Here is a 27,084-nt window from a genome sequence, read left to right on the forward strand (position 1 = left end):
CCATATCAGGTTGTGGAGGCCATGCCACAAGGATCATGCTGCATTGCGACCCTTGATGGAGTAGAACTAGATGGCTTCATTAATGGGAGTAAGCTTAAACATTATTATGGCCCCATGGCTGTCCAAAACCTACAAACCATCCACCAAGAAAAATAACTTAAAAAAGAGGTTGCCTGCATGAAGAGGCAGGAAGTAGAAGAGCACCAAACCAAAATGAAACAATTAGGTCTAATATCAATTTGCAAGGTAGCAGTAGAAGGGCTAGACTCCCTTGAAGACCTACCGTTGACCCTCCTAGATTGCCAGTGAAGATTTAGGTGTGCAAGGAGATGATCCACTCCACTGAAGCTTTTGTGGACCCTAGGGTGAGCCATAACTTGATCTCCCAGGAGGTATGTGACCAACTATTATTATTAACCCTTGAGCCCACCCCTATCATTGTATGAGTGGTAAATGGTCAAAGCATGCTAGCACTAGGGTATATGGTGAATGGTCAAAGCACGCCAATAGATTCTATGTGATGCCCACAGGTGCCATTGATGAGTAGGTATAATCCTCAACAGGACTTGGTGTTGGGCCATCAATTATCAAACTAATTGGCGAGAGAACGAACATCAACCTTGACAAGTGGTGGTCGCACCTCTGTGATCTCACTTGGTTCGGGAGTCTTGGGATCAAAGAACTCCCCAACATAGAAGTTCAAGAAAGCACCCCCTTAGGTTTGCAAGAAAACTAGAGACCCACCTAGCATGTTTCATGCTTCATCATCCACATACTCTAGGGGGACAATCCTTTACCACAACGGTGCTTCCATCCTTCAAGAACGTCACCACTCAAGCACTTGAAGGAATGACAAGGGGACCACTAGCATTGTACCCACAACATCGACGGTCCAAGACTTTGTCTCTTCAAGTCATCAATACAACTGCAACAGGAGGAAGGACATTGGTGACTTCGTAAGGATACTATCCAAGCCAATGCTATCCAAAACCTATGAAGAGAACCTTGACATACGACTTCACTTCTGCCTTACTTCCCACATGCCAAATCTAGTTCAAGCGCCCAGGTAAAGGAAACCCCAAAGATAAAGACATGCAATGAAGCCCAATAAGCAAAGAAGCCACCCAAGGTGGATCCCTAAGCAGTTACTAAAAGCTCAAGTCTAGTACGAGGGTAATGCATAAATTTGGGTACCTGGGATCCGCCACATGGCTACTCCACCCTCTATCAACCCCCTCGAAGGCACAAGGAAATCTCCAAGCTTAGCAAGCGACACAACAACAATAATTCTACAAGAACCTACCTTTAAAATGAAGGCAACAACCCATGGCTTGCTAATCAAAGGAAAGGAACAATTTTGCAAATCACAAGTGACCACTTTATACCTTCAAATCCTTATATTACAAGGTAAAATGTCATCAATGGCCATGGCAGTAACTTGCTCCAAAAAAGGGGGTAGAGACACAAAAACCTACTGCATCAAGAGGCAAGTCAGAAGCCAAGGCAGTTGTTGATTCCTAATGAGTTCTCAAGGGCAAGAAACTCTTGACTTTTGCACCTGCTTCTACCCCTACATCAATAGGTAGCACGATAGCACCACAAGAACCTGCTCTTAAAAAGGGAGTGGTGCCACAAGAACCTACTGCTACCCCTACTCTAAAGGCACCAGCTTTGAAGATGGAAATCCACACAGATGTCACAAAAGATCGAGCCGAGCCACAAGTCTACCAAGACCTCGAGGCCACACTACTCCCAGTGGATGCTCATGCCGAAACCACACAAGTCAACACCAACAAGCTAACATTGCCATTTGTTACAACTCCAAGGCACCGCTACTTGCCCTACTTACAGTCGCACTTAATACATAAGAGGCAAGGTACCCTAAGCACCCATAAGTATGATTTCATTTATCAAATTGTAGAGTCTAGGGATAGGTGAAAACAAGAAAGTCACCACGATACAGTCTCAGCTCTTAGGTGACAATAGCATCCATCACTAGTCATAAATCAACTAAGGCATCACAAGCCCATAATAAGCTGATCAACACCTTACAAGTCAACTTAGGTGACTAGGGTTCAAGATTATCAAGTTCTAGGGTCCCTAGGTCATCCTTGTCACACTCAATGTCATGTAGGTTGTTCTAGCCATGAAGGAAGGTTGCATTGTCAGCAAACCTTCCCCATGCAGTCACAAGTCCATAGGGAAGTCTAGGAAATCAACTAGCAAAATCGTAAACAATAAAAGAAAAGCAACTTGCTGCTTTAAGGCTAATGCAACAATTGCTAACATAGCAACCTCGAAATCGTTGCTTTATGACCACCCTCCACTACTCCCTCCAATTCCCACATAGTTTCCATTTCACTCCCCTCTTAGATGGAGCCATTAAATCTACCACCCAATCCTGAGCCTGAGCAATCTGCTCAACTATCAACCTCCTGCCTTCAAAAGAAGCACCACATTACAAATGAAGAAACATTGCTAATCACACATTTCTTGCCCCTTGGCATAGATTGGCTGCAAAGTATTCAAGGAGTTGTGGTGCACTCCCAATACCGCTATGCGGCACAAAAGATTTCAAGCATTATTATCATAATGCCACCATCTACCAAGCCCTATGTGATCTAGAGAGGTAGCCCCATTGATTTAGGCCATGGACCTCTAATCAATTCGTTGATCGTCTCCCATGTCACCTCAGTTTCAAAAAGGTTATGAATTCTTGGACAAGTTCAATGATGCCACTAAAACAACAGGTTGGGTACATGGAGATGGCACTTTGAAGGACTACCACTTCACAGCCAACATAGTACATGTGGCACCATGTCCAAACCCTATGTAGTACTACACAAAATGGATAAATGTCTCCTAGGCTTGGTCAACTACAACGTAAAGATCCACAGGGGTGGGGTCCCCATCAATCTAATTCAAAACCCAAGGATCGCCAAGGCTGTTAGGGCAGTCACCCTTCTTGCCCAAGGCTTCTATACAGAGCATCGCAATGTGATCTAGCCAAACCTGCTGGCGTGCAAATGTACATGCCCAAGAAAACCAAATAGGTATAATATTTCTATGTGGAGCTGTTGAACATGTGTGGGCATTCACAATATAAGATTGGTAGCCCCATGTTATTTATGTCAATTGACACTCATTTGTTTATGGACCCAGTGTCGACCAATGACTATAGAGATGCCTCCAAAGACATTTGCCAGCCACTGTCACCTCTGGCTCCAACACGGTTGACACCTACAAAGCTCACTTTATCCCCAAAGAATAAGGCAAAAGGATAAACAAGCCACCAACTCTAAGAATCATGAGTAGAGGCTGAAGCCAAACTAAAAGCCGAGCAAGAAGCCAGTAAAGACACGAGGAAGAATCCCAATAGAAGTAAGAAAAAAAGGCCCACTCTATAAGAAAGAGGAGGAAGCTGAATAGCTAAGAGCAATAGAGCATGCGTTCAAGAAACCAACAGCTGGGGAGGACCCCTTGTAGACCTCTCCCATGATCATGTGCACAACTTGCCTCCCCATCCAAGTGAGGGCCATACAATCATTCTTATAGTAGCCATGCCACCATGAACCGGCTTAGGACATAGAAGCAATAGGTAGAAGCCCCAAGTAGAAGCCCATCAATAGCCACCTAGAGGGGACAGGTGGAAAATTCCAATGGAGACCCTAGCTCAATGTACCTCCATCAACTACTCTTCCATAAAAAATTATGGGTGGCTTATGAAGACCAATTGGGAGGCCCCCAAAAAGTGATATGTCTTTATGGAAGCACTGGCAGTAATTACCCAGACAGCACAAACCATCTTGGCTTGAAAGTAGGAGTTTGCTGATTAGCAAGCATTCTAGGCACATGTGGCCTGCATGCAAAGAGACAATTGGAAAAGAGAGCTAGAAAAGTCCTAGGCCATGCTAGAGAAAGAAAAGGCAAAAATAAAAATGGTCAAAGACACAGGCCTCACAGCAATAGAATCGGCCAAAGAGCTTCAAGAAAACCTGCAAGAGATAGAGGTGGCCCTCACCATCCATAAAAAGATCATGAGTGAATCCTTGGCCACAAAATATGAGGCACTCCAATGCCAAGCCATTGTTTATCGACAACATCATGATACATTCCAAGCTTAAAAGTTAGAGGGTCAACTGGCACAACAAGAAACTCAGATCGAGCAACTCCATGCCCTCGTGCCAAAAGCACGATCAAAACATTCAACTACTACAAGAGCAACTATAGGCCAAAAACCTTCCTCCACCTCCACAACAGAACCCCGAAAAACTCCACCAATGGCTCCTGTTCGCATCTGCACGTGCTGCCTCACTTGCTTTCACACCATCCATAGTTGAAGACACCTTCAACTACTACCTTAGCACAATCGTCTGCCACCACCACACAGCACCACCTCAACTTTGCCCACCCCCTACCTTCTTTATCCTTTTTTCTTCTCCTCATCACACTAGTGCACAAGCCCACCACATAATAGAGCTGTGGCTTATTTTCATGAGGATATTATTTTGGAAGATGACTCCGATATCCTCACCCTCTACTACCACTCTCCATTATATACAATTTTATGGTGTGGTGTTGAGTCCTTCAAAATTCCTCTATTTTTTTGGTGCTCGAACTTCTCAAGCCAAATGACTTGCAAAACATACCTCACCATTCACAGTCCTTGAACAAAGCTCTAGGGTGGATGCAAACATATGTTAGGCAAGATGCCAAATATATCTTTAATTATCTTTTTATGAACTGTAGTCAACAATATCAACAAGTAGTCATTATTGCCCTATTTAAGAATATCATGGACGCAAATGATTCAAATTGGCTTTAGACAATTTGACGATTCTCATGTAGCTTACCCCGCTAGAGTCTAGGAAGTAGATGCCGACATGGCATGGGGAATTTTTAATTCAACATGCCCCACCCCCGACCCCACTAACCAAGGCACCATACCCCCCACCACTGCAGCCTCTAGCCCTTCACAGCCTTCCACATCACAACACACCACCTCACTGCACCACACCACACACACACACACACACACACACACACACACACACACACACATGCACACACGCACACACATACACACAATGCGATGCAATAGGAGCTGGTTGGTTGGCCGAGAGGGTCCAAAAACTGGGCACATCCACATGGTATAAAATCATAAAGCCCATGCTCTTCTCGGATGTTCAATGTCCTTATGAACAGGATGACAATGAGGATGTTAATGAGAATCCCCATGAAGTAGAGGACTCCATGCTACAGGAACCCCCACCTGACTACAACACCTGGTACCAGGCAATCACATCATTCCATGTGATTGAGGATATTTCAGACATTAACAGGTGGCTAGTGGAAGTCCGTGCCCTCACTAAGCTACTAAAATAAGGTTTCAGCAAGTGGAGAAGGAACCACCGTAGGCAATCCTTCCGAATGCAAATAAAGTGCCAAAAATAGATAAAGAGGCAGGGTTCCACCCCCAATGCAGCTCCCCTTTCTTAAGCATGAGCCATTTTGGGGTACTTATTATCCAGCGGGCATGGACCAATGAGACAACCCCACATACATGCCTCTTTGAAGACGTCGGTCGTGAATTTTTTGAAGCTATGAAGGATTCCGACCCCAATATTGTGTATAACTTTCCACGGCTATATTTTCCAACAATGGGTACCTCCTATGCACTTGCAGCATAGATGGAGCAATTCAACAACACTTTTGTGACAATCCTAGATTCGATAGTAGTGGCCACAATGCATTTTTTCCACTTGCTCATCATGTGGTTTTCTAGACATCCCCACCCAAGAGCCCACAATAGAAGTAAATCTTTAGCGGCTCTGCTCATAAATCATTTTCAAGCTCAAAAGCAACCCTCAATTTCCACAGATTATGTACCACTACTTACATGTCCCCAATCTTCATGGTCATCACATTCAAACCCTTGAAGATATGTTTGACACACATTTTTTGAAGCCTCTCCATCCATTTTTATGCATCTCTCAAAGGCTATACGACGGTCATCGCATCATGAATAACATCCTCAAGGCCAACATCATGCTTAGAGTCCGAGGAAGGGGGGCATGTCCATGCTTAAAAATTTACACAAGCAGCCGGATATTTTAAAGGTAGAGTGGAGAAGAAAGAGAGGATGAGAGGAAGACAATAATAAATCCACCTTGGAGATATATGGGCCCAAGTGCCTTGTAAGAGAAAGAGAGAGAGAGAGAGAGAGAGTTGTCTCTATTTTACCCATGTGCAGGTTTCGAGGGTGTTGGTCACCTACAATCGTGTCGTTGCTCATTGTAGCATAGGTGTTCGCAAGTGTAGCATAGGTCCTCGGGTCATGTTCCGGTGAGAGGTGTAGGCTAAAGCGTGGAAAGCAAATCTCATGCGCGCGTGAATAAGAAAGAGGGCTTGATTATAACGATTGATGGAGGCTTTCACCTTCACGGGAGTTCAAGGGTTTAGAAGGGGATTTCAGGGTTCGAAAGGGGGACAGGGTTGAGAGAGCTAACTAGGAGTTCTAGGGTTCAGAGGGGATTGCAGGGTTTAAGAGGAGTCCAAGGTTGAAGAGTGGAGACCTAGTCTCCTTTGCGAATTTGAGGGGTAAGGATTGAGGAGGAGGAGGGAGGAGGAGGGAGGAGGAGGAGAAGGGAGGAGGAGGAGGAGGGAGGAGGAGAAGGGAGGAAGGAGGAGGAGGAGGGAGGAAGGAGGAGGAGGAGGAGGAGGAGGAGGAGGGAGGAGGAGGGGGAGGAGGGCAATCAACAGCAAATCAAGTAATCCTAATACAAGTGTGTTCAAAGTGCAATAAATAAATACAACACCAATAAACATGGAATTACCCACAACACCAACCATCTAGCATGGCAAAACCATAGGTTCAATTAGGCAACCCCAACTAAACCTCACAAATAGCCTACTAAAACCCTCGCTGATGTTTGGTGCAGTTCTATGGAATACTTTTCCATAGTTTACAAGGCTATAATATCCCTAGCTAGTACTATAAGAAATATAATTGTCGAAATAACTATTTCTTGTAGTAGAAATCCAAGCATGTTGTTTTTGCTTCTTCTCAGTGTTTCTACAAGGTCACACGATCTCATCTTCATTCTTGCTCTTGCTAAAAGAGAACATTGTACTTTGGTGATGAAAATAGATACAAGCAAGGATTTTAAAGATAGAAACTTAGATCTTTTAGGAGATATGACCTCTAAATATGAATTTCTTCTCAAACTCTATCTCTAGCATCATGTAGCATAATGTGCAACTTCCCATCTTTCTCTTATTGTTGTGATCGTTGACAATGGAGAACTAGTGTTGGCATTGCCATTGATAGTCATAAGCCATTTATGTTGAGGTCTTTACAAGTGCCTTAATGGCTTGTGGAATATTTTGAGACCTAGAACTAGGCGATGTTGAAATTATTAATGGTGTCATTGGCTCAAGTAATAAGATACTACATTGGATAACCTCGATTGTCTCTTTCAATCTACAAATGGTGCATCTAGACAAAGGAAGCGAACTTTTGAAGATTTCAAGGGGCGCATTAATAATCCGACTCAAGAGTTACATACACAAGGTAAGGTTATAATAAATGTTTTTGTTATGAAGCAAGATTTAATTAATGTCTTTTGATTCCAAAATTACTTTTTAAAGGAAAAGGTGTACCGAAAAGAGAGGCAGAAAGGGAATGAAGATCTTTAGCGGAAGGGACTAGGGGAGGACGTGCAAAAAGTCAATGACATGTGCTTAAAATTAAACATCTTTTAAGAGAATGCTAGGGAGCATGATGGGATAGAAAAGACCTTTGTAGAGGAGATGGGAGATGATGCAAGGGGAGATGAAGAAGCATTTTGAGGGGATACAATAGAGATGCATGAAACTTTGGGATCTAAACCTTAGTCCTAGGGAAATCTAATAGCCTTGCCCTTTGGGGTCTCCCCTAACCTTGGGGGCAATCCTTGGTTGAATCCTTGGCTGAACATGGTTTGGTCCTAAGGGTTCATAGGCTTCCCATATATAGCCTACGGCATGGCTAAATATATCCTAAGTACTTTTTAGCCTTTATGCCTCTCCTGATGATATATCTAAACCTTAGTCCTAAGGAACTCTAATAGCCTTGCCCTTTGGGGTCTCCCTTAACCTTGGGGCTAGCTACGAGCAAACCATGTTCAGGCAAGGATTGCTCCTAGCAGTAAAGGAAAAAGCAATCATATGATCATCAAATCTCCCATTTCTATACTCTTATGCAAATAACCATTGCTCATGTTGACAAGTAGTGTGTGCATATACTTTTTGGCATATAATCATTGCTCATGTTGACAAGTCTCATGGCATTATGCATGATATCATACTTGAATAAAGTGCAGTTTGGAAAAATGGTAAAGACGACTAAATGTGAAGCATTAAAATTTGAGAGTGCACATCCATGGCAAATAGAGAGGGTAGACACATGTGATTTGGCAACACAAAAGAAAACTTTACATTATCTAGCATGGGATGTACATGTTGTGAATACATGTATTTTATTCAAGTTCATGTATTCTGTGAAGGAAATACCCCCCCCCCCATGTGCCCTATTCTTAGTCAAACTGCTTGCACTATTGTTAAGAGCAAGGATGATGGATGATTCAACAAGTCCCATAGATTGATTTGATTAGCTATCATTTAAACGAACCATTCATTTCTAGGCTTTTAATCTGTAAAGGACCTTTGCAAACGTGTGCCAACATTGCTTGACTTCTCATGCATCAATCTCTATTTTTTCAACATGATACAATGATTTGATGCCTTTAGAATGACTTTTGGTTTGCTTCTATCCTTTGTTATATGTTATTGTTCACTTAATATTTTGACTCATTGACAATGTATAAGAGGCTGTAACATATCAAGATGCAAGACCACCTTTTCATTGCCTCATTTCACATTAATAGGCCCATAGAACTTTATGTAGCATGCTCAAAATGAAAAAGATAATCAAAATACATGGATATGAATATCTAGCCACCATTGTTTCTATTTACAATCTTGTTTTTGGTCAATGTACACGTTTTTATTTATAATTTTGTTTTTGGTCAATGTACATGTTTCACAAGCACACATCCTTCCATGATTATATTGAAGGAAGGAGCCAAAATCCTAATCCATGAGAAATGACGAATAGAGGATGGAAATCTTTTGAGGCCATGCTAGGGGAATTTCAGTTTTGATACTATTGGGAAAGTTGTGTAAGACACAATAGATATATGCTTGATAGAGGGGGAGATTTGACGTTGGTGACTCCTTATGAGTCTGAAGTATGTTTATGGGACTTTGGCAAAGAGAGAGCTTTGGATCTGTCTTGTAAGGTGTACAAGAGGGAGGGAGCGTTTCCTCCTTATAGGGGACCCCCAAGGGCAACCTTAGGCCCTCATCATAGGTATGTATGCTCGTCTCGTAGGGGACACAATGTGGGAGGGTAGGATTCAAGCAAAGTTAAGTGCAAAAGGGCAATAATCTCTCCTTAGATAATGTATCTCAATTCTATACAACCTTGGTTTGGAATACTCTATCTCAATTCCATACAACATTGGTAGAGAGAGAGAGAGCTCTTTGGTGGTAACCCAAGGTGGGTGGCGAGGACTGTCTGGCTGAGTTAGTTGCTACGTGGACATAGGAACTGTGTTCCCGCGCATTTAAACACTGAGAGAGAGAAATTCTTGCTTGTGAAGCTTTGCAGGTTGCCGCGGCTATGGCCGATCTGGAGGAAGCAGATGGGGCCTCCCCTTCTTTCTCTGTAAGCTCCGACAAAGCGGGCACCATTCAGCGTATCAGGGTTGAAAATTTCATGTGCCATAGCAGTCTCACCATTGACCTCATCGAACACGTCAACTTCATTACGGGACAGAACGGAAGTGAGTTCGCCACGATTGGCAGTTTCATTCATCACGCAACACAAGTCGCTTTGCCAGGCATAACTTTGAGTTCGGGAAACTGGAAATTGATACTTATGCTAAGGGTCATAATTGTTTAATCCAAGAAGGTTTTGCATAACTGGGCAGGTGGCAAAAGTGCTATTTTAACTGCGCTTTGTGTAGCATTCGGTGTAAAGGCTCGGAGTACTCAAAGGGCTACTTCTTTGAAAAGTTTTATAAAGACCGGTTGCAGGTATTTCTCTAAGTTGGTGCTCATATCTCGATCTCGTATCCTTATTGGCAAAGGATACGCGGGACTGTTGTGTTTTTCTTGAATGCCATCTCATACAAGCTTTAAACGATCGTGTCTTGAACCAATTTCATTGCAGCGCTTCAATAGTGGAGAGGAGTCGTACTTTGATTGAAGCCATAAAGAGTGTGACACATAATTTCCACATAGGTCCTCTTCTTAGAGAAGTAGAATGTGGTAGTGGAAGGTTTTTAACATCTGAACCAATAGATTGTCCTTTGTTGTTTCGATTGCATCCAATTGTATGGAGTTTATAACATCCGAACTAAATAGTTTTCTGTCCTCGTTATTCATGAATGACCTTATCCTTTCTCATTCATAGATTTTGTTGCCACATCCTAGAATTCATTCGTTAGTTGTACTTGCTCTTTGAAAACATCCTTGGATTATTGCTTGCAAAGAGTGCAGTTGCAATTGGGGTGCCCGAGGCTCAAGATAATAGCAATAGTAATGATAGTTCACTTTTTTTGCATAGGGGGAATTGAAGTGTTGCTCGTGTGTTCATAAAATAATCGCGGCTTGAATTTTATACTTCTTTTTAATCTTCTTACTCAAGTGGAGATAATCCTTCCACTACCGCCACCTTGCTTTGACGCTAGATGATCACATCACGTGAATACTTTCATTGCCTTCCTTTAATAGAGAAATAAGAGGAATGGCACTTTTATGGTAGAATTTAGTAGATATAAGATGTGGATCTCTATTGAGTGGATTGAAATATGACTTAGATGATGCATCTAGTAGACTTGAGTAGAAAGAAGGATGTGGATTTCTATTGAGAGTTTTGTGAATATGCATGGTCTGAATATGGGTTCTTGAGACTTTTGTAACCTATATGCTTTGAATATTTTTAAGCAAGGAGGTGTTGAGCTTACTTCAGTATTTTGACAAAGTTTTTATATGCTTTCTTTACTTTATATGATAGTCAAAGGTTCAGTATCTACAATAATGAGTAAACATGCTATTAGATGCAATGACCTAAGATGTATCACATGGTCCTTTAAGAGAAACACATAGCGATGGAGTCGATATGGTTTGCAATGATTCCACTGCGCCTCTATGAGGCTTGTCCATTTGGGTTGCTCAAAGGAGTCGATATCATAACAGCCTAAGGAGTCGATATGGTTTGCAATGATTCCACTGCGCCTCTATGAGGCTTGTCCATTTGGGTTGCTCAAAGGAGCTCCATGTTAAGGAGTGAGCGTTTCTAAACTTTTCACATCTAGATCAAATTGCATGACGATAATTGATGCTTAATGTTCTTAATAATCTTGATAACAGAAAATACATCACTGAAGCTATGGCATCTTTTGTTGTCCTAGTTTCTTCCTAATGATTTAGGCAAGTGTCTTGCAAGCACCAATCATCAAAAATCAAGGGGCTCCATTGAGAGTCCACTATAGTGAAGTTTCCAAGAGACATCGATAGTCTCCGCGTAGATATTCCTCTACTGCTTATAAAACAAGCAAGAATGCCTTTTCTATACTGTTTTCTTAAGTCTTTACTGTTAGCAGCGTAGATATTCCTCTATTGCTTATAAAACAAGCAAGAATGCCTTTTCTATACTATTTTTTAAAGTCTTTACTGTTAGCAGGCATATACACCTTCTCTTTAGAGTAGCCAGATTAAGTATACTTCACTTGACAAATGAGAGCAAGTGATGAGTGATACACCTTCTATTTAGAGTAGCCAGATCAAGTATACTTCACTTGACAAATGAGAGCAACTGATGAGTGACAGCCTCCTTTGATTGTGGCCTATCACTCAGTGCAACAGAGCATGGGATTCTCACATGAAATTCTTGAAATGATGTCCTTTGTGACACATTCGAAATCAGAGTTGTTTATTAGTAACATGCCTCTTTCTTTTTGTGATGAAGGGCTCAAACATGGGCTAAATACAGATTACCAACTAATTGCTCCTATTTTCTATTTGTGATCAAGGGTTGGACCACCTTAGCTAAGTTTGAGCAATAGCATAGTATAATAATGTATGATTGCATTTCGACATAGCAAGATGAAATTGTACACCCTATTAGGGGCCTGGGCTATATGAAAAGTGCACATTGAGGGGTTGATCATTCTTGCTTCAACCTGTAGTCCTTTTTTGCCCTTGCAGCTCATGAATCCCATGGGATCTTGTTTATTTCTAGACCCCAGTACCCCGTTTTCTTATGCTTTATTGTTAGGTTTTTGTATCCTTGCTTTAAATGCTAGTTCAGCTTCTGTTGCTTTCATAGTGGCAACACACCCAACTTGCACATAATCATGGGTCAAACCTCAAGGTTATAGATGTTAGTGTAAAGGTAACAAATGAAATTCTAAGTAGCAATAGTGCCAAAGAAGTACAATAAATCATTAGCACGAACCAGAGGTGTTATGCTTTAACTATGGAAAGGAAGGGCACCTAGCAACAGATTGCAGATTAAAGCCAAAAGGCAGCCAGCAACGATTTAGGCTAAAGAAAGTAGTATGTATATGCTATCGAGGCACTCGACAACAGTCCAGCTGAGAGCAAGAACAAGGTACTACAAGAACATGCATGCCAATTCATCTATTTTCAGCAGTGACATTTTTTCCTAGTTAAAGTAACTCTTTAATTTCTCAATAAGACTAGGAAAGTTATCCTTTTGTGCTTCTTCCTTGTGAATCCTCATTGCCTTGCTCCACTCCATTTTGCTTACGCTTTCTTCATGCTCTGACGGCAGCTTCGTCATCAATTTTCTACCTTCATTTCCAGAGTCTTCTCCTGTGTTGTTGTTGCATAGTTGCTTCAAACTCTCATACCTCTATGCAAGACCTACTTCAAGCCCAGCAACAACCCAGGAAGGCACAGCCATGCTCTGCTGGCAGCAAGACAAAGCACTAAAGCAGCTCACCTACAACTCGTACGAGGTGTAGCTATGGAAATGACTCAAGCAACACAAAATTGACTCAACAAAGTACTCTCGATGTAGAAAAGACAGCCCACAACAATGCCACATAGCAAAGGCATAGACGCCTACTCATGATGCCAAGCTCAAAGCTACAACGACTAGCAATAAGCAAGAGAGCAGCCAAGGCACGAGAAGCTAGGCAGCCACAATAGTGAAAGATGGCAGCTAGAAAACAACATGCAATGAAGTCAGACCCAACTCAAGCATGACAACATCAAAAGAGCAAACAAATAAGCAAGCACATATGAGCAGCCTGTGGCATACCAGCGTGATGGATGGACCCGTCAACAACTACACCATAAATTAGATGCTAACGACATATGCAACAAGCACCAGCCACTCTTGGGGAAGTAGTGAACAAGAAAACCCAAGGCAACCTAGCTATGGACGACCAAGCAGCTACCTAAGACGTGAATAACACAATGCAAAACAAACCACGGGCAAAAAGAAACACAGAGCAACACAAAAACGTACCTCCGATCTCAGCTGCGACAGAATTCTCCAACCTGCACCAGCTATACCTTCAAGAAGGAGAAGGCCATGTGGTAGATAGGGTGAGAGGAGATAGGTTTAGAAAGGTTAGCTAAGCCTTAGGTCAATAGAGTGCCATCTGGCAAGTCAATCCAATCAAAGATAGGCCAAGTCAATAATGTGCCACGTAGGTAGTGCCACACACCATGCCACATAGTAGTATAATTAGTACATAGTAACCTCCTTCTAAGCACAGTGTATAACCAACCTGTGAACACACACTACCACATCACTTGCCACATCATTGTATAACCAGCATTATATAACCAACATGTGAACACACTACCACATCACGTGCCACATCATCATGTTGACCCCTCTTCTAATTAGACACTGCCAATATTAAAAGGCTTCAATTGGTAAGACCTTTGCCACAAATGGCAAAGCATAGCATGAATGCACAAAGAACTATCCTATGTCAGTCAAAAAGCACAAGTGCATGAGATGACCATAGGGCATAAAATGGCATCCATCGGAATGCATCAAAGGCACATGAGGAAATGAACAACAAAGCATCATGCATCAAGGAGCATCAAGTTCTTCTTAAAGGCGCTACCAAATAGCCAAGGGTCAAGCCAAAGAGCGAAGACCAAGAGCCAAGAAGTAGCTTGTAAGAAAATGAAGAGACCAAGAGCTAGGGCACATGAAAGAAGACTTCATATTGAAGAACCATGTGGACTTGTCAACAATCAAAGAGAACGATGACGACATAATGTCCTAAGAGCCATAAAGATGAATCTTACCACCTTATCCCATGTTTTGTAAAGGTTATCTTATAAGTAGATTTATCAAATCTGACCACTTAAGTAGTGAGTATGTACTTGATAGATTTTCCTTTGTAACTCACATCTTACCACCTTGTAGTAGCCAATAGATCATGGCACCAAGGGGAGGTGTTGAGAGGTGTGGTGCCATGAGCACGAGGATGGAGGCAAGGTATGAGTAAAGGTTATGAAGCAAGAGCATGCTTCTATAAGGCATCAAGGCTTTATCCCACATGTGAGTAAACAAATGCAACTATGTATCCACGCCTATAGAAAAGAGGTCATTTTCATGCAATAACATAGTTTAAGCTCTCAAGGCTCTCTATGAGTACAATTCTCAATCTTGTAACCTAATTGAACTTGAGAGTCTATGCAGCTCTTCATCATGTATGCACTTAGGTTGCATCCACCTTAGATTAGTGTTGTCATTAGCATCGGATCAGTGTCCATTTAGGACCTAGGTAGTCCTCTCATTAGTAGGAGAGCTCGATCTCTGGTTGAACAACTCATTGGTGCAGTAGCACAATCTGGCCATAAGTAAGGTTATCAGCTTTTACATACCATATGATTAAGAATAATATCCCTTTCTTCACACTAAAGCAAATCAGCCCTTACTTTTTATAATATTTTGTCTGTCTTGAAAGTACGCTGCATATATCAATTGCTTAGTTTATGGTCTATTGATATAGGCAGGTAAGAATTCCATTACGTTGGAATTATGACGCATCCCTGGATAATATCTGTAGTGTCCCGTACCACCACATGCCAACATCTAGCTTGGAGCATCAGTGACCTTTGTAGGATTCTAAAAAACATATTTGCATGATCAAATAAAATTCACTCGGGATTTATTTAAAACTCATTCCGGATTCTAAATAATCAAGCTTGATTGATTTTCTCTTCTCTCCCCATTTAAATAAAGATTGACTGTATGACTTTGTACACGAATTAGCCTCATGAGAGAGAGACAGGTAAGGGTGATAGGTGTCGAGATACGAGATCTTGACTACTTCATGTCCATCTTGATTGGAGAAATTTCATTATGTTTCACAGACATATGCGACATCCACTATGGAAGAGTAGAGCCTTTACTATGGTAGGCTTGACATACGAGTTCTAGTTAATTAGATTTTCACCATGTGTCCTTCAAAAGTAAAAGTAAATCATAAGGCTCGTATTCTCCGACTATCTATTTCAAAATATCCAAATGGAATACTTTTTCCAAAACTCTTTCATTAAGAACTAACTATATGCAGATAATTCCCAATGTGAGTGTCATGTATAAAGTTCATAGAGTTCAAAAGAAAGATGGACTAACACTGGGTGAAATCAAGCGTTAGGTTCATTGTAAGTCTTTGATTTAGAATGCATAGAAGATTTATATCTTCTCCGTAGTATGCACCAATGGTGGCATGCAGGAATGCCTCTTTCCTTGTAGAAATTCCTTGAACTCCTTCGTATCATTTATGATCTAGAGTGTGTAACAAGCCTCAAGAGCTCTCTCTTTACGAAGGCCTAGGTTCAACAGTTTTGTCCGAATTTAGGGTACGGCATAATTGGGGGGGCCCCGGGGGGGGATGGGGGGTTGGTTGAGGTTGTAGCTAAATATTTTGTAGTGTCAAGGTTCATGTTTTGGCAAGGAAGACGGAGAACTTATATAGGTTTGAATTCAATCTTTCTTTATAAATTAAAAATCTTTATTGATATGTGTAATACATATCAAAGGACTTTTGGTGTTCAAAAGCTAGGCTTTGTAATTAAATGATGCTTGTAGTTCTTTTATGTAACTCTACTATTGTTCATCTTTGAATTCTCGTATGCAACCAGCCATGCCCTTGTTGTTGTGGAGTTGAACAATGAGGGAGTTGATGCTTTCAAATATAGTGATTACGGGAAAAAGATCATAATTGAGAGAAGGCTTACGGAGTCGACAAACGTCTCAACGTTAAAGGACTCACAAGGCAAGTGCTTCTTTGGCTGTAATGCTTGCATATTTGCTATTATAAAGAGTTGATTTATGCAAAACAAAAAAAAAGAGAGAGAAAAAAGAGGAAAGAAGACTTCCCATGAGTTGATTTATACAATCATGTAAACATGATGGTTGTAATCTTATTCCAAGAACTGAGTGCTAATGTTTAAACTAGTGGCTCATCTGCTATTGTCTTTGAAGGGAATCATACATAGGAATGAAGCACAAAGTGAAATACAAATTGTATAGCTGTAAAAAAGTCCACATAGAAAGTTTTTGTAATGAGAGGAACTCAGCTTACGTGATCAAGATGAACCCTGAAAATAATGAAATAAAAAGCCTTGGCCCAACCAACATTTTAAAAAAAGGCACGTCGACAACTCTTTCATTCTTGATTCAACATCACTAATGAGCTAATTTTTTATTCATGCCCCATATTGGTCAGATAGCCATAACAATGAAACAAGGGAAAAATCGATTGTACTAGTAGTACACTCAATAGATAACAAAAAACTATATTTGGGGGGCGGGGGACATACAAACATGTGGCATTTCATCTATAACAACCGTCCTTTTTGAGACAGTAGCTCCACTACAGAAATGGAGACACTACTATTTACAGAAATGGAGAAACTACTATTTAGAGAACCTATTGCCTGTATCAAAGGCAACACATTATCATGAATGTAGCAAGCAAAACTCCCATTGAGCATCTGAAATAAAAATACCTCATGGCTTAGGAGGGAGTGTAACCTGTACACTCAAAATGGCACTAGCATGGTTGCTATGAAGCCGCAAACTTGGAATAAGGATGGAGACTTGTTACGAAATCCCAGGTTGGCATTCTATATTGGATTGCATGGGACTCATTGGTGGGACAGGCTCCTGTTTTATTGTGAAATCAGGGATAGAGTCAAAGGTCCATACTGACATATCCATAAACCATGTACATGTGGAGCCTATGGCAGCTCCCCATTTAAAACACAATTGTTTGTGAGATAACAAATCCAACGGTACAGGCTGCATCCAGTGTAAGGCTTGTCAAATTTATTAATTTTTGGACAATCTCAAATCGATGGACTAGAGTAAAATACAAGATGATTTTGTTCGTTGGGGGATTGCAGGTTGGCTGGCTGATAAGATCATATGCTTTAAGAAAGAAATACCACAGATTGAATGGGATGAAAACGCCATAAGTATTAATCCTCAAAAGGGAACACAAGGCAGTGAAAGTGATATTCTCAGACAGACATGCAAGCTGAAGGGTACAAGAATCTAGATATCTGAGGAGCTCACTCTGACCCAGCTCAAGTAAAGACACATTCAACTCAATGAAGTGAAAGAAGCATGCAAGGAAGGCAAGTGGGTGGTTTATCGGGATGGGCTAGCACTGATTCGAGATTTCAAATCTAAGCCCAAAGACTCCTAGTCTCAAACTGATGTTATTTAGATAGTACTGGAACTTAGCTATGCATTTAAATAACTGTGGGCTGAGTTGCCTTGGACACTCCCCCGTTTCTCTGGTTATCCAGATGTAATTGGTTTCTCTGGTTATCCAGATGTAATTGCAACTTTTTTGGTGTGTGCTTTGTCTCATAGGCCAGTAAGGCCTTCTGCAGATGCTAATATAACTTCCTTCTCTCTCTCTCTCTCTCTCTCTCTCTCTCTCTGGGCAGAGGGTATGGTTAGGGGGTATTGTTGCTCTTGTGCTCGTGTGCGGATGTACTCATGAGTGAGTAATCCCTTCCATATTTATGATGCACCATAGTGCTTTGAAACATGTTTGCTTTATTTGTCAACTCTATTCTTAATCCAAAAATTTTAGAATTTGTACATTTTTACCCCAGAAAAGAGCCTTCTATATTTTGCTTTGAAAATCTACAAGACCAGCTATCTGCAAGAGTGCTGATGAGAAATGAGATCAGCTTGTAGCTTGCTTCTTTGGGATCTAGCTCACTGCTTAAGGTAATCTTGGAGCTGGCATGTCAAGCGAATGTGGTGCGTATACACCTAGTAGAATGTAAAAGCTACCCACAGGTCATCCTTGCAGAAACATGCATGTCACTCATTGTGATGGAGTTTATGGTTTTCAACCTTACGAGTGACTATCATGAGATTGAAACTGCTCTATGTTGTTTTTTTAGAGGATGAGTTTGGGAATGTTCCTGGATTCATCTAGCTATATACATGTCACTCATCGTCACTGATTTGTCATTATCTTGCTCTCAAATTGAGCACAAGGAATCAAATGACGTTGACTAGGGCAGCTGCAATCACACCTTCTAAGCTGTCACCACTACGCCCTCATCAGAAGGGTGCATTGAGCAACTCAAATATGCCAAGTTGTGCTACTAGCGATTGCCTCCTAGACATCATTCTTTTGAAGGTGAGATAGGCTTTATCTGAGGATCGGCATAATATGGTGATCTCTTGGCAAACTCCCATCTCCCCACTCATTCAATAAGTAGGGGATCCAGCCTTTGCCTTGATCTAGAAACTTTGCCACTTCTCTGTTGAGCTGGGTGACCAGCTCCTATGTGAACACTCACCATGTGCGTTGTAATTGTTGAATGAGGCCCTCGCACGTTTAGGCATGCCAATTGATGTTTGGACGGCGGACCATCGGAGGCACTTGACGAAAAGGTTCAGGGATGGATCTGTGATTGGGACTAATTGTTGTGATGCTCAAGAGGAAGCCATAAGACTTAGGACCCGATCCGGTGTAGATCCAATATGCATCCACGTGGGTGGCTGGTAGGTCGTGAGATGGGGTGCGGGTGCCAATCGTGCAATAATGGTGAAAAGGGAACAATGGCATATAGTCTCTCCCTCTAGGCAATGTGAAGTCCTCAGGTAATGATCGGTGCCCAAGGGTTCAAGGCCGAGTAGATTCAGTGGCGTGTATTGAAAAACAGAGGTGGAGGCTGCTTGCTACACACAGTGCTAGTGTAGAGAGAGAAGGTGTGTAGACAGTGAATGAACTGTGCTGAAGAGAGAGAGAGAGTAGAAATAGTAATAGATGCCTCGTCCAAATATGGACCAAACCATATACAAAATGTGCACTATTTGTCAGCAGGGTGCTGCCTAGATGTACCCTTGTGGCTCCAAAATCTGGTTCTCCTACCTCCTTCCGGGCACCTTCAACACGCTTCAGCATGCACGCTCTCCTAGAGCTTCTATGGGCTTTGTTGTGGTGCTCCGTGTACACTCCTTGCTACTGCTCTTCCTGAAGAAGAGTGCTTCATTGTTTGTGTTACCAGGCTGTAAATATTCCAAAGTCAAAGTATAAGTTGACCATTTATTGATCATAATTAGTGAGTTCTTCAAAGAGCTACTTTCATTTGGTCAAAGTCTTGACTCTAGTCAAAGAGACTTCGGTCAGAGAGTGTTGATTGTGGTCAATGAGATTTGGCTCACGCCAATAGGGTTAACTTCGTTAACCAAGGTGTGCCAACTTTGGTTGGAGAGACTTAATTAAGGCGCTTTGACTGATGGTCATGCCTCTTAATTATGACCAAGAGGGTTGGCCTTGGTTGACGAGAGAAATTGTTCTATGTTTATGTGTTATGTTTGCTTGGTGGGGACGCCCACAATGACTAGGATTAGTCCAAAGATTATTATTTGCAAGCGAAGCGCTAACAATTTATGGGTGCCATGGTTATGCGCTTTACTTAATTGTTGCAGGTATAAGAACGGTTCTAGACTCAGGCATTGCGGAGCCTCGCGAGCGATTAGGAGTTATTCGCGTGACCAAATGCTAAGAAGACCCCAGAAGACTTTACCCATGGACATGGGATTATAATTAGGCTAGAAATTAGACAAGTGGCAGCTTGCCAAAATAATGAGCCTTGAGCTCCTTTGTATTTGATTCATGTGCTAAATTTCGTAACACTCAGCTCTACGTTGAACTCTGTAACATATTTACTCTAAAATAATAAAGACCTTCGGGGGGTCCAGCCCGACATGTTGTCCTGGGCCCTAGTTGCTTGCAGAGAGAGAGAGAGAGTGAGTGAGAGTTTGTCTGCAAAATGAATGATGGTAGAGAGAGGTGAGTAGCGCAGGGAATTGCTAAGAAGATTACATTGGTATCAGAGCGTAAGGATCTCCCTACCTTCCATGGTGGGAGCGATCAAGGGAACAGAACCGCAGGCCATCGCATGGGCAGCGAAGCTATTGCGAGCAGGAGCAAAGGGGTGTCGAAAGTGCATAAATTTGTCTCTGTGCATAATTGGACCGAGATGAACAAGTGAGTGCTCTACCGAGGGCGATGCCATAGAGGAGAAAAAGAGGCTAATAGATGTGACGTGACCACGGGAGCCGTATTGTGCTGCGTTGACGACATTGGGTGTTATTGGAGATGGTCAAATAACTGGTGTTATGTCATCTGTTGGCTTAATTGATGGAACCTCAATGCAAAGGCTGACCGGGCTGGTGACGCCGTCACGCTGGCACACAAGGCGCAGGTCCGTTGTTTGACAGAAATGCATGACGCGACGGACAGAGGGGAAAAAAATGGACGACGCTAATCCTCGGCGCAAGTGTCTGGTGAAATAGCGCAGGTCCAAATCATCCGACGGGATTTGTGAATTGGGACATCTTCCAATTGGTTTTCGGGATGTTCTGAGTGCGTGTGCTCGACGCCAGCGCTCATAGGCTAAGCAACTGCTGAATTGCCAATAGCAATGAAAGAGGTTCCGTGGCCGCGCGAATGGTGAAATCCCTCCAGCAATGACGATCCGTGCATCCGCGACGCTCTGTGCGACCATGGCGACTCCATAGTTGATAGCGTTGACGTGGCAGATCCGACACGTGACAGACAAGTAGCTCGCTGATGTGGCATGTAGGCGTGAGAGGTGCTGATGTGGCACAAAGGTCAGCTGCTGATGTGGCAGCCAGCTGTACTGCTGAGATGGCAAAGCAGTGGTTAGACTAACGCTGGTTAGCTGGACTCTGGTTAGAGGTTCAGTTAGTGGGCCAACCAAAACAAACTGGTTGGTGTAATCTTGGTCTACCTAACTGCAATCAGTTCATCGGTTGGAGTTTAGTCACTAGACTAACCAGTCTGTTCATCTAACCAAACTAGAGCTAGTTAGTCTGGTTAGTATAACCAGCCGGTTATCCAGCAGTTACTGTCCAAAAAAAAGAAAAAAAGAGAGAGTTGCAGAGACAGTTTTTGCCATCAATTTCCACCTATCTGGTAATCATTTAACTGTCAGAAAATCAGCAGAAAACAGAGAAAATCAGAGTTTTGCAGAAATAAAAGAGATGCATGCCTTTGTGCACAGAGAAGGGGAAACAGATGCATTCTGAGTGCTTTCTGCAGCGGCCAGAAAAGGGGCAATACAGTCAGTGAATGCGTAAGCAATTTTGGGGGTTTATGCATTGAGTTGACAGCCTGACACTGGCAAGAGTTGGGGACGAGTTGTGAATGCAATACACCTCTTGTTGAGGTATTTTCTCTTTGAAAGGCAAAGGCTGAGTGCATCAGTCAAATACACAGTGTGTGTGAGAGTTTGCAGACCTCAGACAAGTTGCAGTGATGGCTTCACAGCAGCATGCCCAATCATCCCATGAGGGAATGGCACAGTCTGATTAGGTACATCAGGCAGATTCTATGCAGATAAATAAAGAGAATGCCTGCAGAGAGCTGATTACTCAGTTGGGAGAGGCAATAAGCGGCCCCTTGTTATGATGGTACAACCTCTCTTTGAGGAAAGCCAGAGAAGCCTCCCTCTGGAGCAAACCAGGAAGTGATGGGCAAAAAGAGATCCTCGAGTCCTACTCTTTTTTCCACAGATGAGGTATCGGGAAAGAGTAAGAAGTCTCGCCATAAGGACAACAAAAAAAGGAAAAGAGCAGGTCCTCTTCCCAAGAAGAAAAAGGCGAAGCATCATCATAGTTCATCTAGTTCGTCGTCTTCTTCTAGTTCTACCTCTTTATCCTCCACATCATCTTCTTCTTCTGGATCCTCAGAGGCAAAGCATAAGAAGAAGAAGAAGACTGGAAAGAAGGTAGAGACTAAAGAGTTTAAAGATGGTGGGAAGTCAGTGAGATTTGTCACTTACAATGGCCAGTATGGCCAAGCTGAAAAGGCAATGCAGTTCATAAGGCAGTTTGATGCTGCCTTCATCTTGGAAAATTTCAGTGAGTTTTCGAAACTTTGTATGGTTGGTTTGCACTTGACTGGTACAGCTAGTGCATGGTGGCTAGCTAAAACTGCTAACTATACAGCTCCCAAGAAATGGAAGCATTTCAAGAAAGCCTTTTATAAGCAATTTATTCCCAAGCAGTTTTGGGACCATGTCCTCCTTGGTTGGGAGAGTATGCATATGGAAGCACAAGATACATTTGAGTCTTATAATCAGAGAATTTTGGGACTCATATTTACAGGTTTCACCTTTCAAGAAAATCTCTGACAAGACTCAACTCAGGAAGTATCAAGCAAGACTCATTCCAAAGATACATGCTCAAGTGAACACTAAGGATACCAAGGATATTTCAGATCTTATGCATTCAGCCAATGTGGCTAATCTTATATATATGCAAGATCCTACTACTTTGCCTTCACTACAGCTTTATTTGATAAAATGGGGTCTTCTTCCTTCCATGCCCAGACAGATGGTCAAAGTGAGGTAGCAAATTCTACAGCATTGGATATGCTGAAATGCTACGTGGGTGACCAAGGTTTAGACTGGGTAAAGTACCTAGCATTGGTGGAGTTTGCTTACAATAATACAGTTCACAGCTCCACAGCGAAAGCCCCTTTGAGGTCATCTATGGGAAGGTGATTCTGCCATCTATCCTGAGGACCAAAGATGAAATATTTGCAGCTGATTAGTTTGTGAGAGACCTCCAGACAGCTTTCAACCAAGTCCAGACAGTAATTGAAAGGTCTCAAGAAAGCATAAAAGAGTTGCAGAGAAGCATAGGAGACAGTTAGATCTCAAGGAAGGGGATTGGGTACTTTTGAAGTTCGAGAAAGCTAGGGTCCGCAAGTTTAAAGACAAGCAAAAAGTGTATGCAAAGTTATCTCCCAGATATTATGGCCCTTTCAGGGTTACAGAAGAAATAAATGAGGTTGCATACGGGTTGGCATTGCCAGAGGATTGGAGGATTCACAATGCTTTTCATGTGTGTCTTCTAAAGAAATTTCAAGGATTTGATCCTACAGAGTCAGTAACAGAGGATCCACCAGAAGTGGATGAGTTGGAGGAGGTCCTTAAGCCAGAGCAGATTATGTACCGTACTGTACGCAAAGGCCCTCAGGGCAAGGAATTTTACATATATCTTGTAAAGTTCAAGAATTATTCGGCATTGGATGCCAAGTGGACGGATGAAGACATGTTGTCTGATCATCCACATCTTTTGGATCTTCACAAGGAAGCTTTTCAGTTGAGCTCAACTAAATAGAAGCCGAGGGGATGTCACCAGGCTGTAAATATTTCAAAGTCAAAGTATAAGTTGACCATTTATTGATCATAATTAATGAGTTCTTCTTTTATTTAATTATGTTCAAAGAGCTACTTTCATTGTCTAGATACTTTTCCGAAATCTTTACTAAAAAATGGGTTCATGAATGGACATTGGTGAGAGGGCATGCTTCTATGATGGTAGTTTACCTACGGACATAAGTATTCGGAGAGAGAACTCTATGGAAGAGACACTTAGAGCCAGTATTTTCTATTTATATGCTATATAGTATATACTCACACCTCTACAAAAGTGTAAGCACAACTTTGTATACACACCCTTTGATGCACACAGACCTCAACAAATGTATCATTCACTCTCTTTAAGTTAAGTTTTGGTATGGAATAAATTTACAATACTCTCTTTACTCTTGATTTTGTTATATTTTTTAACTGCTCCCTTTTCTTGCTCTTAGTTCCCTCTTGTTGACTTATGGTGATACATTAAATAGGATTACACTTGTTTCAGAGCACCTTTTTTTCCGCTCTCTTAAGTTGCATCTTGTTAATAAAAAATTTATATATCAACTAGGATTCAGACTTTTGGTTTTTGAGTAAAGTTTCCTACTGCTTGATGAATGCAAAGTCTTGACTCCGGTCAAAGATACTTAACCTCGGTTAAGTAAGCCTAACCTCGGTTAGGAAGATCTGGCTTCGGACAAGATGGTTAACCACGGTTAACCAAGTAATTAAAGTGTTGACTTCGGTCAGAGAGTGTTGACTGCGGTCAATAAGACTTGGCTCATGCCAAGAGGGTTAACTTCATTAACCAAGGTGCGCCAACTTCGGTTGGAGAGACTTGGCCATAATTAAGGCGCTTTGATTGATGGTCATGCCTCTTAATTATGGCAAAGAGGGTTGGTCGACCAAAGAAATTGTTCTATGTTTATGTGTTATGTTTGCCGGTGGTGACGCCCACAGTGATTGGGATTAGTCCAGAGATTATTATTCGCATGCGAAGCGCTAACAATTAATGGGTGCCATGGTTATGCACTTTACTTAATTGTTGCAGGTATAAGAAATGTTCCAGACTTGGGCATTGCATAGCCTCGCGAGCGATTAGGAGTTATTTGCATGACCAAGTGCTAAGAAGACCCCAGAAGACCTTACCCATGAACATGTGATTATAATTAGGCTAGAAATTAGACAAGTGGCAGCTTGCCAAAAGAATGAGCCTTGAGCTCTTCTAAATTTTGTAACACTCAGCTCTACGCTGAACTCTGTAACAGATTTACTCTCAAATTATAAAGACCTTCGGGGGGGTCCAGGCCGACATGTTGTCCTGGGCCCTAGTTGCTTGTAGAGAGAGAGAGAGAGTGAGAAAGTTTGACTGCAAAATGAATGATGGTAGAGAGAGGTGAATACTGCAGGGAATTGCTAAGAAGATTACAGTTTGCTGCTGTGGAACTGCAGCCAATCCTTGAGAACCTGTAAACCCTAATTGCAGGGTACTGCTCTTCACCCTGTAGGTGATGTGTCGGCATGGCTAGTGGATAAGAAGCCATGGCTTGAGGGAAGGAAAGCATTTGACCAATAGCATCAACAACGTCATTTATACACCTGATCCCCAATTTGCTGAGATTATATGCCTGAATCGGCTCTTGGAGGGCCAATGGAGGATCAAAAACAGCACTCCAGTAAATACTTTCTTGCCGAAGGGAATTGGCATGAGACAAAACGGAAGGGGCCCAATGAGCATGCGAAAGGACCTGTTTCCAATCGCTAATAAGTGAAGTAGCAAAAGGGCAACCCGGGACAGAGCCTACAAATCTGCCCAAAATGACCTCCCAAAAATCAGTGATCCATGCACCATGTGCAGTAGTACGTAAGGACGTGCACATGGTTGCAAGCATGTGAGTCCATGGCTGCGTTGCATCTGCTTCTTGTCTTCGATGCATCGCCCCTTCTGAAACGGTGCCTCATTTGTTTTGGATGTGCTCCAGCACTAAGACCTTCATATGCAAAATTTCCATGTTGCTTTGCCTTCGTTTCCCTAACTCTCCTTTTGGGAAACATTTTTGGCTTTTTGGCAGACTTCCTACAACCTTGGTCCATTACTCTCTATTTTTGTACTGGGTCAGATATTGGGCTTTTTGGACCACAACATGAGATATTTTGGGAATCTGTTCTTGCAATCTTATGAATATTTCAGACTCTCCCTACGGCAATCTATCTATGATGCTTGCCATCAAGGAGATCTTCCTCAGTCATGCCTGGAAATAGTTTCTCTTTGCTTTTGATTTCCTGTTGAGGCTCTCTGTTTTTTGAGACCCTCATGTAAATCTTGCTGATAATATACCTCTCATGGGTTTACCAAAAAAAAGTAGGTGATGTGTCGGCTGTACTGAGCTTCCTTGCTGCCTGGTAGACAGTTTGCATTGATGGCTTGATAGAATATATGGGATAGAATGGGACTAAGGCTGAGGGCCTTTTATAGGATTGGAGACCTTCGAGGAAAGGCCTGACCTAGTCTATAGATCTACAGATTGGCCGATGTGCTAATGTAGACACAGATTGGCCGAAACCCTATGCAATCCAAGGTGCTCTTGAGCTTGTGGTATGACACATTGGGTTATGTGCTAGCAAGCTAAGACACATGTATATTTTGAGATGAGGGCTTGGGTTGGCGTAGCCGCATGCAAGATGCGGGTGATGGACTGCCCGGTGTAATCGTTCATGGTGTTGGGCGATTGAGTGCCCCAGCGTGAGTGCCGATTGTGTTGGTTGTGTTGTGATGGGTTGTTCTATGGGGATGTTTGTGGCAGCATATCTATGCCTCCTTAGTCCGAATGATATTAGTGAACCCCATGTAGTGTGAATATCCAAGAGTTTGAACGATAAATGGCCACATAAATGTGTGAGATGCTAGTGACGTTTCGACTCATAGCTTTAATGTCGAGATGTAGGTGACGAGAAGGCCTAGGGAGGACATGTGAAGACTTGATGGGCAATTGTTCAAGATATCGGAGGTGACCCTGTAACAACCATTCGAAGGACCTTGCATTTGGAGTGTGACCTCCCCCTCCTAGCTGCTCCCGCTGCCCACCCTCTTCGCCTTCTACCTCCTCCATCCAGCCCTCTTTTGCCGCCTCCTTTCCTTGCCATCGTCCACCTCCTTCCCCGTCTCTCCTCTCCGCCTTCTCCCACCTCCTTCCTCACCTCCTCTCCCCACCATCTCTCCGCCTCCTTCCCCTGCCATCTCTCCGCCTCCTCTCCCCG

At 42.4% G+C, this 27,084-nt stretch overlaps 1 protein-coding gene across 4 annotated transcripts in view; it reads left to right on the plus strand.

Annotated features, from left to right (window-relative positions):
* Positions 1-9,580: 9,580 nt before the first annotated feature.
* The window catches only part of LOC147882264 (structural maintenance of chromosomes protein 6A-like), a 150,043-nt gene continuing 132,539 nt past the window's right edge, over positions 9,581-27,084 (plus strand). For all 4 annotated transcript variants that reach the window (XR_015543942.1, XR_015543941.1, XM_087401568.1 and 1 more), the window contains exons 1-4: positions 9,581-9,601; positions 9,713-9,887; positions 10,035-10,140; positions 16,255-16,388. Coding sequence is in view for 2 of the 4 variants with exons in the window: in XM_087401568.1 (XP_087257694.1) it covers positions 9,725-9,887; positions 10,035-10,140; positions 16,255-16,388 (403 nt within the window). In the remaining 2 variants the exon portion in view is untranslated. The remainder of the gene's footprint in view (positions 9,602-9,712; positions 9,888-10,034; positions 10,141-16,254; positions 16,389-27,084) is intronic.

This window comes from Dipteris shenzhenensis, chromosome 30 (genome assembly GCF_047967505.1).
Source record: "Dipteris shenzhenensis isolate YYH24624 ecotype China chromosome 30, Dip_SZ_1.0, whole genome shotgun sequence".
NCBI lineage: Eukaryota > Viridiplantae > Streptophyta > Polypodiopsida > Gleicheniales > Dipteridaceae > Dipteris > Dipteris shenzhenensis.